This window comes from Emiliania huxleyi (assembly GCF_000372725.1).
Source record: "Emiliania huxleyi CCMP1516 unplaced genomic scaffold EMIHUscaffold_89, whole genome shotgun sequence".
NCBI classification, from domain to species: domain Eukaryota; phylum Haptophyta; order Isochrysidales; family Noelaerhabdaceae; genus Emiliania; species Emiliania huxleyi.
Genome location: NW_005195368.1, coordinates 376,560 through 389,171, shown reverse-complemented (window position 1 = coordinate 389,171; position 12,612 = coordinate 376,560). Strand labels below are relative to the sequence as shown.

At 64.7% G+C, this 12,612-nt stretch overlaps 4 protein-coding genes across 4 annotated transcripts; 2 read left to right on the top strand and 2 right to left on the bottom strand.

Moving 5' to 3' along the window:
• Positions 1–31: 31 nt before the first annotated feature.
• On the bottom strand, positions 32–627 carry EMIHUDRAFT_220124 (hypothetical protein; the record flags this gene model as incomplete). The annotated part of the gene is made up of 2 exons (XM_005758026.1): positions 32–328; positions 412–627. The coding sequence occupies 2 exons, from the start codon at positions 625–627 to the stop codon at positions 32–34; spliced, it is 513 nt and encodes a 170-aa protein (XP_005758083.1).
• A 507-nt stretch (positions 628–1,134) lies between these two features.
• Positions 1,135–1,848, top strand: EMIHUDRAFT_220123 (hypothetical protein; the record flags this gene model as incomplete). Its single annotated transcript, XM_005758025.1, has 3 exons — positions 1,135–1,203; positions 1,549–1,683; positions 1,783–1,848. 3 exons carry the CDS (start codon positions 1,135–1,137, stop codon positions 1,846–1,848), a joined length of 270 nt encoding a protein of 89 aa, XP_005758082.1.
• A 6,779-nt stretch (positions 1,849–8,627) lies between these two features.
• Positions 8,628–9,377, bottom strand: EMIHUDRAFT_417113 (hypothetical protein). Its single transcript, XM_005758024.1, has 2 exons — positions 9,267–9,377; positions 8,628–9,110 (listed from the first exon to the last, which is right to left on the bottom strand). Exons 1-2 carry the CDS (start codon positions 9,360–9,362, stop codon positions 8,973–8,975), a joined length of 234 nt encoding a protein of 77 aa, XP_005758081.1. The 5' UTR covers positions 9,363–9,377; the 3' UTR covers positions 8,628–8,972.
• A 1,816-nt stretch (positions 9,378–11,193) lies between these two features.
• EMIHUDRAFT_359919 (hypothetical protein) lies at positions 11,194–11,962 on the top strand. The gene has a single exon (XM_005758023.1). It carries the CDS (start codon positions 11,238–11,240, stop codon positions 11,838–11,840), a length of 603 nt encoding a protein of 200 aa, XP_005758080.1. The 5' UTR covers positions 11,194–11,237; the 3' UTR covers positions 11,841–11,962.
• Positions 11,963–12,612: the final 650 nt, after the last annotated feature.

Sequence of the window (12,612 nt, the reverse complement as noted above, 5' to 3'; positions counted from 1 at the left end):
TTGTCAGATAATCTGGGATCGAGGAGGGAAATCACACCGCCTGAGCCTGCCCGCTCATCCCAGGGCCTCCCCGCGGCGCAACGTCGACGAAGAGTGGGTGCGTCTCGAGCCTGCCGGCGGCGGCCGCCTGGTGCAGCCGCCACGTCTGCATGCATAGCCACAGGACGAGGAAGCATCCGAGCGAGTTCCCGTTCACGAGCGCCCATCCAGCCAGCAGGACAGCCATCGGGACGGACACCAGGATGATGATGCGCGCGGCTCGCGCCGGCGTCGCCCCGCGCAGGAGAAGGAAGTTGAGCAGGAGCTGAGAGCCGTCCAGAGGGAACACCTGCGAGGTGCGGCGAGCAGGTGCGGGCGGCTCAGTCGGCGCCGCGCGCGCAAGCCCGTGTGGCAGGGCGGCCGCGCCGGCACGAGCAGGTTGAACACGAAGAGGAGGACGTTGATGTAGAGGCCGACCCAGCAGAGCCAGTGGTAGAGAGAGCTAGCCTCCAGCGGCACCGCGGGCGACCAGAAGCGGATTGGGTAGCCGGTGGTGGCAGAGAGAATGAGCCAGCAGAGCGTCATCGGCAGATGTGTTGCAGGCCCCGCCGCGGCCACGATCATTCGGTCGCGCGGGTTGGTCGGCATCACACAGGTTGCTAGGCCACCGAGGGGCCAGAGCAGGACGCGCTCGGCGCGGCAGCCGACCTTTTGCGCAGCGAGGCAGTGCCCGAACTCGTGCACCGTGACTGTGAGAAACAGAACGGCGGCGTAACACACTGCAAAGATTATGCCAATCGCTCCAAGTCGCGCGTGTGTGAGGCAGAGGAAGCCGAGGAAGAGCGGCAGCGAGAAGTGCAGGAAGACTGGGATGCCAAAGATGGAGCAGGCACGAACAGACCACTCCTGCGGCGGCGGCTGGCACGCCGCGCTGGATGGCGGCGGCGGGGGCGGCGGCGGACGCGAAATCGGCTTCGAGCTCATTGGTGTGCCGTTCAGGGAAGCGGGCGAGCCCGATCGACTCTTCGACTGCGGCCGGCACGCGAGGGCGGCTTTTCTTTTAGGTTAGTTGTTTGCAAAAGAAACAGAGCTTTTCTTATTTTCGTTTGTTTTTTGTTATGTTGACATGGACATGAAGAGAGAGTGGACATGTGCATGCAGGCGAGGTGGGATGATGCAAAGAATTACACAACCAACATCCAGATTATTTTTTCTTTTTGCGATGTGCTTACCTCTTAGACGGGCGGGGCGCGACCTCACCAACAGGGAGTTCACAGCCTTGTTATTGCGAAGAAAATATGTAGGCGCTTTACGCTGGTCTTGTTCACACCGTGCAAAGCGCCGAGATTGAGCAAACCCCAAACACTCGAGACTGGCCAGGCTCGAATGAGCGTGTTGGCTCCGTTGGCCGCCGCCCCTTCCTCGGCTGAGTGTGTGGTCTCACCCCCCGCCCCCGACAACCCTGAGCCCGCGCAGCAGCCGCCGCCCCGTGACGGCGACGCTCCAACTTCCTCGCCACGGCGGCGGCGGACATCGCGCGGCTTGGAGATCCTCGCGGCCGGCGTGGAGGTGCCGGCAAAGGCGACTGCGACAGCTGTCAAGCACGGCTGTGAGGTCACGGCGAAGACTGTCAAGGGCGGCGCAGAGAAGGGGGCGACGACGGTGAAAAATGGCGTGGCCTCGGCACAGGCGGTCGTCGCCGCTGTCCGATTGCTTCAGGCCCGCTCGCGCCGCACTCCCTCCCCGCCCAACCTTCCCCGCGGACCTGGCTGAGCTACCGACCCTCCCCGCTACCCCCCCCAGGCCGTCCGCCTCGACGGCAATGAGGGCATGACTGCGCGCGGCCGCCGAAACAGCACCGGCGCATGAGCCGCCACGCGCCAGCTGCTGCGCGCAGCACGCATGTGCATGAAAAAAACGCGGGACCGAGCTCTACCTCACTACGAATAGCGCATGTGGGCAGTTGTACGTCTAAGCCGGGTACTCAGAGTGGGTTGGCCAGAGAGTGAAACATTGTACATCGCACAATCCCGCGCCCGCCGGCCGGCGCGCGCGATACAACATATCGTAGTCATAGAGCCGTACAAGTGAGAGAAGTGAGCGCCTGAAAGTGTGTGCGCGGCTGCGGGGGCCGGGGCGCGCACGCGCGACCGGCTGACCGCGGGCGGGGGCGGCGGCCGGTGCGGCGCCGGCGAGAAAAAGGGGCAAGCTGAAAGAGGAAGCCTAGCCACTCCCCGGCGGGAGGGCGTGCAGCGTGCGCAGCGACTCGAAGATCCGCACCTGCTCCGCCGCAAGCGCCGACTGGATCTGCATCAGCTCGGCGGCCGCCTGTCGGAGGGGAGGCGGTGCGGGGGGGCGTGTCGTGGACGCGTGCTGTGCGGGGAGGGCGGCGGTGTCCGTCGCCCACACCACACCGTGGCGCCGTCTCGCCGCAGCGTTGCGAGGAGGGTGGCCAGCGCGCGCTCTTTGGCGGAGGCGGCCTGCACGACAAGTAGAGTTTAGAGTGGTCCGCCCCCCGGTCCTTCTCTCGTTCCTTGCCGCCTCTCTTCTCTCGCCCCCCCCCCACCCACCCACCCACCCACCCACCACCACACACCTCGGCGATCCGCTCGACGGCTTGCATCCCGCGCCGGACCGCCTAAACGACTCCCAAAACGTGAGATCGCGCTTCCCAACGCGGCTACAGCCCCGCCCTGCGGCCAGACAGCCTCCTCGTGCTCCGCTCTGCTACCGCCGCCTCCGCCGCCGCCTCCGCCGCCGCCTCCGCCGCCGCCTCCGCCGCCGCCTCCGCCGCCCCCGCCGCTCTTGGGGGGGTCGGGGGGGTCGAGGAGGCCTGGAGGGAGGCCAAAGCAAGCGGCGGCATGGTCGTCGGCCTCGCCCGAAGCGATCGCCGTCGCGCGCGGGGGGCGCCTAATCTCGGACGATCTCGGGTGAGCTCGGCGCATCTCGCCGCGACCGCCGCCACGCGGGGTGGGGTGTGGGGGATGGGGTGGGGGGTGGGGGGCGGGGGGTGGGAAGTGGGAGTGAGGGGTGGGGAGTGAGGGGGGTGAGGGGTGGGGGGTGAGGGGTGAGGAATTGGGGGACGGGGGGTGGCAGGCTGGCGCCTCGCCAAGAGGGGCTCGCACAGGCGCGGGTACCGCTCGAGCAACGGCCTGCAAAAGAAACAGCGGCACCGCGTGAGACTTCTCCTTGGCTAGGCGAAGGTACGTGCCCTCGAGCGGCGGCGGCCTAAGGGACAGCATGGCTTGGAGGCGTCGCCGACAGGGCACGAGGGACTTGCCCGCGGGCACCGCTCAAGCGGCGTCGCCGCGGAAGATGCGCGAGCGCTGCCGCGAGCGCGTCGGCGCCGCTGTCGGCAAGCGAGAGCGCCGCCTGCATCTCCGCCTCCCTCCACCGCCGCCCGCCCACCGCCTCGCCACAAGCCGCCAGAGACAGCTGCGAGCTCGGCTTGCGCACGCGGGTCTCGCCCGGAGGCGTCGCCTAGAAAAAAAAACCACGGATGGCGAGTCTTTCTTTTTTGTTGCCGCTGCTCGTGCGGAGGCGTCGCCGCCGCAGCCGCAGCCGCAGCCGTCGTCACTGTCTGCGACGCTGCGAAGCGCGCATGGGCCAATAGAGCGTCGGCCTAAAAGAGAAACACGGCCCGCTAGAGAGTTCTTCTTTCGCATGGGCCAATATAGAGCGTCGGCCGCCGCCGCCGCCGTCGCCGTCGCCGCGCCGGTGAACGCAGGAACGGCGGCGGCCGCCGCGGCGGCAAAATCGGGAGGAGAGGCGGCGGCGTAGGGAGACGACGGCGGCGGCGCGTCGGCGGCGGCCGGCACGACGGCGGCGAGTCGGATGCGGCGGAGAGCGTCGGCGCAAGCGGCGGTGGAACGGCGGACGGCGGCGGCGGCGCGCTCGAGAGGCGGGGCGTGTGTCTGCTCGAAGACGACGGCCTGCTTGAGAGGCGCGTGTCGGTGGACGCGTCCAGCGGACGTGTCGCGGACGTGTGGGCGGACGTGTCGCGGACGTGTCGCGGACGTGTCGCGGACGTGTCGCGGACGTGTCGTCGACGTGTGCCGTTGACGCGTGTCGTTGACGCGTGTCGGACGCGTGCTGCAGGAGGGGGGAAGGAGGGGGGTGGCGCCTGCTGGCGGCGGGAGATGTCGCCGAGCAGGCGGAAGAGCTCGCTGGTGGGGTGCGCCTGGCAATGAGTTCATCGAATGGGTGAGTTGGTGTGTACCAATAAGAGCTCGCTGGTGCGGGCGCGCCTGCACGGGTCGAGAGACCGCTTTGAGCGTGAGAGTGACGCGGGGCGGAGAGAGGGAAGAGAGGAGAGAGAGGAGAGGAGAGAGAGGAGAGGAGAGAGAGGAGAGGAGAGGAGAGGAGAGGAGAAGAGAGAGATAGAGAGAGAGAGAGAGAGAGAGAGGAGAGAGAGATAGGAGAGGGAGAGGGAGACAGAGAGGGAGACAGAGAGAGGAGAGGGAGACAGAGACAGAGTTAGAAATAGATAGAGAGGGAGAGGGAGAGGGAGAGGGGGAGCTGGTGCGGTGCGCTCGCCGCGACTGCCGTCGCAAACATCGCGCGTCGCTGCCTCTCCGCCGCCTGTCTCCTGCTCACCGCTGCCTCGAGCGTCGCCGCCTACACCGACACTTCCCCGAACCTTCCCCGACCCTGGCCGCTGGCCCACCGCCGCCTCGGACGCCGCAGCCTCGGCCGCGAGCGGGCGCAGCGCGGCGCCGGCGAGCCGCACCCGCGAGGCAAGGTCGGGCTCGAGGCGCGCCTGAACACAGAAATGCGCACCGCGCGGGTACTTCTTTTTTCTAGGCGAGGTGCAAGGCGTGGCTCGAGGCGGCGGCCTGAAGAAGAGGGGCGCCGTGGTCGTGTCGCGGGTGCCCCGCTGAGCGTACGGAGGCGTGGCGCACGAGTGGGCGTGCCTATGGGACGATTGCCACCCTTCGCCGACCCACAGACGGACCCGCCGCGACGTCGACCCGGCCCGGGGCCGCCTCCCTATCCAGCTTGGCGCGCTGCCTCGCAATCTTGCCGCGCACGCCGCCGCGCAGCCACAGCTGCGGCTGGAGCAGCGTGCAGCCAAACAGCCACGAGGACTGGCAGGCGGCGATCCTCGCGATCCGGATGCCCTGCCTCTCGTGGTTCTCTCGCAGCTTTTTGCGCGTGATGTACAGGTCGCTGTGCGCCGTGGCGAGCCGCTGGTTGACCACCTCGAGGCTGTGGCTCGCCATTGTCAGCGCAGACATCTCCCGCTCAAGCTCCTCGTACTTGTTGAAGAAGGACTCGAAGTCGGCCGCGGCAAGCGCCTGCATCCACCGAGAGGAGCGGTGGTGGTTGGTGTCGTTGGTGGTCGGCAGACGGCGTCGGCGGTCGGAGATGGTCGTCGGCGGTCGGCGTAGGCGGTGGTCGACGGCGGCGGCGGGGCGGCTAAACGCGCTTTCTTCGCACCGGAGAGGGTGGGGGGAGGGACCGGGTGCGGGGGGGAGGGAGGAGGGTGGGAGGGAGGGGGGTGCGGGGGGGAGGGAGGGAGGGAGGGAGGGAGGGGGGTGCGGGGGGGGGAGGGAGGAAGGATGGTTCTTCATCCCCGACACTGGACAAACTTAAGTTTGATTAAGTTTGTTTGGTTCGTCAGCGATGCAGCAGGCTGGAGAGAAGAGTGACAAGGGGAAGGAGGAAGAGAAACATGGTTGGGAGACAGCGCAAATTCGAGTCCTTAGAAGGAAGCGATCTTTCTCGGCCGACGCTCGGCCGACGTCCGCAGGCACAGCGGGCACGGCCACGGATCCCAGTAGCACTGGCTCGGCACGGCCACGGGTCCCAGTAGCACTAGCTCGGCACGGCCGCGGGTCCCAGTAGCACCGGCTCGGCGCGGCCGCGGTTTGCGGTCCTGAGCTTGCGCACACTGCGCGGGCGAGGAACAAACTTAAGTTTCGATTGCAGTCTCACAGTGTGCCGGCAGTCGCCGAGCAGTGTCGCTCACACAAGCCGCAGCACAAGTGACTGAGGGCCAGTGAGGGCGAGCCCATCGCTGTCACAGCTGTGGCAGCCACACAGTAGGCTGCGCGAGATCGGGGCGCAAGAGGTGGCTGGCTTGCTTGTATATGTCTCACCCAGACTCACACCAGACATTCGGTTTTTTGGGCCCCAGGGCGGCTAAGCGCGCGCTCTTCGCACAGGAAAGGGTGGGAGGGAGGGAGGGGGGTGTGGGGGGAGGGAGGGAGGGAGGGCCATTTCTTCATTCCACTGGGCGAACTTGAGTCAATTTTCACCACCATCATTATAAGTTTACCAGTAATTTTTTTCTTTGACACCAATGGGACTTCCACTAAACTTGGAAGACATAGACAAGTGGACCAATCCCTGCTCCGACATCGGAGACGTCCGTGAATTCGTGAGCCTCCCTGGCACCTGCGCCATTCTCAATGAAAAAAATCTCAAAGAACTGATCGAGCGCAACTGCCACGAGAAGCTCAACATCGAAACCGCCAAATTAATTGCTAAGGAGGATTCGCTGACGTTTGGCAAAGCCAAAAAGCAAGTAATTCAGAATTTAACACAGACCATGCGAAGTATTTGCCGCGAATTCACAAGCCAGGAGCCTAAGCGAATTGGTGGCTTTGTCTAGCGGAGAGAGATCTTTGTCTATGCCACACGCCAATACAAACCAAAGAATGAATTCGGTAGACAATATGGTCATAATGAGAATGGTCAAGTGAAGACGTTACAAATGGCATGGGGTGCCCTCCTTCGCCCTTTGATGGGTTCCTTTGCTACCGAAATCGATATGTCTTCGTGCCAGGTTCGGATACTGATACCGGAACGGGTGCTACGGTGGCACTCGCATGTTTCGGGCGGTTTTATGAGGTCGTCAGAAATGTCTGCCAAGCGGCAGTCCTCCATCCTGCGAGCCCTCATGTCTCTATGGCGCGCGGGCCACGACCCACCCACCCAGTAGGGACATGCAAGGATGCCGGAGCGCGGTAGTCGCTGGGCGTCACGCAAGCACCGGAAGGGATATGCACGCGCCAACGCCCGTCCAGGACGGACGGAGGCGTTAGGACAACGCAACCCTAACCCGTAGCCAAATTGGCACTCGGGCGTGTGCGCGCGTAGACACTACTCCTTGCTGTGTGTCCCTACGGCATATTAAGATGCCGATAAATGCCTCAAGAGCCGAGTGTGGGCCGGAAAGCCCAGCACTCTCTCGCCAGGAAGCATCGCAACACAAAGAGCTACGTGAAATGAGCCCACGGCTCTACTAGTGTAGCCAAACGTCAGATTCGACTGGAGAGTACCCGGCATGGGCCGGGGAAAACCATCGAGTGCACGATGTTCACACCCTGTACAGGGGAATCCTGTACTGGGGACGGTCGCACGAAACCTTTACGGATGGTTTCAATGCTCGACGTCTCGTGCCCGACTCTGACTCGCGCGACTGCTTTTGGCTGCTCGTTCCGCATTCTTCTACCCACCACCATCCCCTTATCTCCTCCAATGTCTGAGCAGTCGAACCGTATGGCAAGGCCAAGCTGCTCGACTTGAGGGGACGAGGCCAGCATTAGCAGTAGTGTCGCTAGCTAGCGGTGGGATATGCACGCGCCAACGCCCGTCCAGGACGGACGGAGGCGTTAGGACAACGCAACCCTAACCCGTAGCCAAATTGGCACTCGGGCGTGTGCGCGCGTAGACACTACTCCTTGCTGTGTGTCCCTACGGCATATTAAGATGCCGATAAATGCCTCAAGAGCCGAGTGTGGGCCGGAAAGCCCAGCACTCTCTCGCCAGGAAGCATCGCAACACAAAGAGCTACACTGAACGCAAGTCGGCGAGTCGTCCGTATGAGTCCGCGACCGAACCTGGTTTCGTTGCAGAGCATAACTCATAAGAGTCCCTCTGAAGTTTGCGCCCGGAGGCGCCTCTTTTTGCTCGCCAGCCTCCGCTCAACGGCCGTCGCGCCTCGTTGTCCTGTGCCTTGCCGTCGCTGGGCGACTCGGAGCGCGATCGCCGCTCACGGTCCCAGCCCCGGCCGCGCTGCCCTGGGCCTGGCTCCGCGGCGTCGCGCTCGACCTTCCTCCCTACCAGCTGGTCGGCGCCCCGAGAGCCCGCACCTGAGAGCTCGCTGCTCGGGCGGAGCAGACCTCGAACGAGCGCGAGGCGGCCGTCGAGGCGGAGCATGTGCGGCCGCGCGTGTACGCCCCGTACACGCGCGGCCGCACGTGCGCGGATCGGTGCGGGAAGTCGGCTGGCTGCCTGGCCGGCTCGGCCGTTTAAATTCCTCTCGCACTCGGCGGCTGCCAAGCGAGCTCAAAGTGCAGATTGGCACGTCGCTCGTGGCCGGAGCGCGTCGCCACGGAGGCGCAGTTGGCCACCGGCGCGAGCTCAGCGACCCAGGCATTCGCGCTCGGCTAGCAGGCGCCGCTCTGCGAGCGAGCGCGCTAACTCCCATTGCGCAGCGAGATACACGCGAGAACCGAAATCGCGCCTCGAAATGACGTACGTCCATGAAAATGAAACCTATGCAGTGCGACGAAACCGAAGCCCAAAAACCTGGGGCCAGTTTTGCTGCGGGACGCCGGACCCCGGCGAGACGCGGACCACCTTGCCGCCGCGGGCGCTGTCCGCCGCGAGCGCGCGCCGCGCCGCGCGCCGCCGCCGGGGGCTGTAACGGCTCCTAGTTAGTAGTTTGTCGATTCACATGGTCATTACTCGTCGGCACTCACGACTCACAGCACACAGCTCACAGGCACAAAACTTCCCAAACTGCAGACACTGCGATAGAGGGGGAAGGAGCGCACCGAAATATGAGACTAGAGAGCGTGGCAGAGTCCGAGGGATACGCGCCCTCCCTGGCTCCGGCCCTGCCCCTCTCCCCCTTCCCCCGGGAACTGAGACCAGCGAAGGGCGAGAGCAACGGGAGCATGAACGGGGATCGGCACGACTGCTAGAGGACGTCCCCCCCGCGTCGGGCGGGCTACCCCACCGAGGCGAGAGGGGACGCGGGCTTAGGCGACGGTGAGGGCGCCGTTCATGCCCGCGCCGCGGTGCGGCTCGCAGTAGTACGCGTAGCTGCCCGCGACGTCGAACTTCTTGGTGAAGGTCGCGCCCTCGTCGTTGAGAAGGCCGTCCATCGAGATGGACTCCTGCGGCCGGGGGGGGGGGGGGGGGAGAAGGCCGGGGGGGTTAGGGGGGGGGGGGGGGGGTCGAAGGGGGCGGGAGGCGGCGGCGGAGGCGAGAGGGGGCGGCGGAGGCGAGAGGGGGCGGCGGAGCAGGCGGCGGCCGCGGAAAGGGCGTCGCACCTTGTTGTTGGTCCAGGTGACGGAGTCGCCCTTGCAGATCTCAATCTCGTCGGGCACGAAGACCAGCTGGCCGTTGTCCGCCCCCAGCTTCACCATCTTGGTCGCCGCGGCGAAGCCCGGCTTGTTAACCTGCGCCATCGTCAGACCCGCCGCGAGGCCAGCCGCGCGCGCCATCGCGTGCCGCCGCGAGCACATCGAGTCGGACTTGACCACGGTGTTGAGCTCGTCGTTGAGCTGGAGCATCTCCAGCGTCTTGGCCGGGTTCTTGTCGCCAATCGACATCATCGGCTCGCCGGCGCGCGCGACGTCCGCCGTGTGGCTCGCAGAGCGCGCGCGGTCGCGGGACGCGCGGACCTTGTGCGCGCGAATGAGCATCGGGAAGAGCTCGCGCCCGTGCGGGGCGTCGTGCTCCACCGCCTCGAGCAGCTCGTCCGAGCCCCAGTGGCCGTCCGAGACCTACATGCCACAACACTTGCGCGAGCTCACAGGAGACGCGCAACGCGGCGCCACCGAGCAGCAGTCGCACACGGGACCGTGGCGGCCGCATCGAGGGTGGGCGCGCCGTGCGTGGCCGCGATGAGGGCGCAGACAGCGATCTTGTAGAGCATTTTGTTTAGTAGCCTGTTAATCAAGCAGGAGGGGGAGGGCATCGGCGGAAGTCGCGAGGTCGCGGCGAGGAGTCGCGAGTGGTGGAGGAGGAGGCGGCGGTTCGAGTGCACGGCCCGGCGGTGCACGGAGGTGGTGGGGCGCAGAGGGAGCTCGTCTCGGTGCGGCGGCGACGGGGGGGCGGGGGCAAGCAGCAGGCAGCAACAGCAGTGCGACCTGAAGCGGGTCGAGATCAACTCAATTTCGGCACTTCAGAACTGTCAAGGCACCCCCAGCCGCGGCGATCAAAGCCAGCGAGCTAGTTTGAGATGTCTCGTCTCTCTCTCTCTCTCTTCTCTCTCTCTCTCTCTCTCTCTCTCTCTCTCTCTCTGCTCTGACTCTCTCTCTCTCTCTTTCTCTCGCTTTAATTCCTCTCTCTCTCTCTCTCTGACTCTCTCTTCTCTCTCTTCTTCTTCCCTCCCTCCCTCCCTCTTCCCTCTTGTACATACGTACTTTTAGCTTACTGGGAGAAAAGGGAGAGGCGGTTGTGTTCTCTAGGCCCTTAAGGGCCCTACGCGCGGCGTGAGAGCTCGGAGGAAGCGAGCTTTGCGGGAGTGGGGAGGGTACGCGGTGCGGTCCACTCTCTCTCTCTTGTAGGTAGTAACGCTTCCCCAGGACTCCTCTCGCAAGGGGCCAACAGGAGGAGGCGCGTCCCCTGACATGGACGCTGCTCTCTCCACTGGAGGGTACGTTTCCACCCGCGGACTCGCTCCGACCTCCGTGCGAACTCGCTGTATGGGTAGTTTCATTCATAGCTACATGTATGGGCCCGCGCGCCACGCGCAGGCCGATTGCGGGGCTCTCCCACAACCACGCTGACCCGGATCCCAGGACAACGACAGAGGCGAAACGACACTCGGCCCGCCGACACAATTCGACCACTGGACACTATATCTAAATGCGGCGCAGGCCAATCTCAAGTTCCCCTCAATTCTTCGCGGGTTTTGGTGCAGTCACCCTCCCCCGCGACATCTACGGCTGTGGTGTTAACCGTTAACGTTTGAACACCGTTTGAACGTTAACGCACCAGCCCTGGCGGGGCCCCGGCTCCGCTAGTCTCAGCTAGCACCAACCTCCCGAATGATTACGGTTGATTAGAGGGCAGATTTGGAAAGATCGCGAGAAGTACATACAGGTAGACCCTCCAATCATCAGAAAACTTCAACCTGATCGGTCGTACTGACTCTGATGGCGTCGACGTAATCTTTCAGAAAAGCGCATCCACCTGGCTGATGCAGGATTTTGAGCGTTTGGCAACACGTCGGCTTGGACGGAAAGAGTCGGCCTTGCTTGCGGCGCCGGCAGCCTTGGTGGCGTGGGCGGATCATGCGCAGCCCGAGAGCGCGCGCGTCGAAGGCGCTCGCCGAGTTCAGCGGCTCCATCACGCGGCGCACGCTCACGCTCGCCGCCGCGCTCGCAGCCAGCACCTCGCCGACACCATCGCCCGCAATGGAGGGCATGGCGATGGACGCAAAGGGAGGACATACGATGGAGAGCTCCATCGCTTTCTTCCCCGGCGCTCCTTACATCGTCGACCCGGCGATGACGGAGGTGAATACCTTCTCGACGATCTCCGCTGCGCTTGCCGCCGCACCGAGTGGCAGCACAGTCATCGTAAGGCCGGGCACGTACAACGAGCGCTTAATCATACGAAAGACGGTCAACCTGCTTTGCCCGCGCGTGGTGCTGGACTGGACGAGCGGCACGGCCTACGAGGCGGCGGTCGACGTGGACCTGAGCGGCGCTGACGCCGGCAACGTCTACTTCATGGGCCTCACAGTTAGGCACAGTTGCGCGATCAATGGCGACCGCAACGCCGCGGTCTACGTCCACAGCCCGACGCGCAAGGTAGCGCTTGAATTTCCTCGTCTATCTGACAGCGCGCAACACTCCCCACACACCCACCGCATCGGCCTGATACGCAGGTGAAATTCGTCAACTGCGACGTCTCTAGCAGCAGCGGCACCGGCATTGGCGTCGGGGGTGGCAATGTGACGATCTTGTCATGCACCATATGCGATTGCAAGAACCATGGCGTGCTGTACGGTGGCAGCGGCGCCACTGGGCGCGTGGAGAGGTGCGTCGTCCAGCAGAACAAATTGAACGGGCTCTTGGTTCGGGACGGCGCCTCGCCGACGCTCAAAGATAATCTGCTGAAGGGCAACGGGCAGTACGGCGCGTTGTTGGTCGATTGCCGCGGCGCCTTGTTGGACGATAACGAACTGCTGCGTAATGGCAAGGGCGCGGTCAGCGGGACGTGCGATGAGGTATGACCCGGCACGACAGCTCCTCCATTTTGGCGGGCGGCTTTGGAGGTCGTCCCACTTGTGCCCTGCTTGTACACTCAGTTTTTATGTGGTGTGTGTTGTCGCGGTCTCTCTGGTCTGCACTCTGGCGCTCTACGATCCCTTGGTGCCGGAGTCCGCGCGCTTTCTTTTTCATGTTGCAGCGATGATCGTCTCGGTCGTGGCTAGCCCTTCAAATGTCGTGCTCCAGCGGCCGGTGTCCACCTCCCAGCGTGTGCAACATGCGGCAGCTCCACGCCGGCGACTACGACGCGGACAGCCTCGCGCAGCTGCTGCATGAGGCGTCGGTGCCGGTCATGCTGCGCCACCCTGTCTCGCCCTCCGCCTTCTCTTGGCGGCTCCAGAGCATGGCTTCGCTGCTGGCCCTGCACGGCGACGACAGTATCGAGGGCGGC

What these genes read in the sequence shown, in the direction of transcription:
- EMIHUDRAFT_417113 (XM_005758024.1), bottom strand. Translation starts at nt 9,362, where the DNA reads ATGGTGAAGCTGGGGGCGGACAACGGCCAGCTGGTCTTCGTGCCCGAC. An exon ending in TCACCTGGACCAACAACAAG is followed by an intron (nt 9,111 to 9,266) that starts GTGCGACGCCCT and finishes CCCCGGCCGCAG; the next exon opens with GAGTCCATCTCGATGGACGG.
- EMIHUDRAFT_359919 (XM_005758023.1), top strand. Translation starts at nt 11,238, where the DNA reads ATGCGCAGCCCGAGAGCGCGCGCGTCGAAGGCGCTCGCCGAGTTCAGC.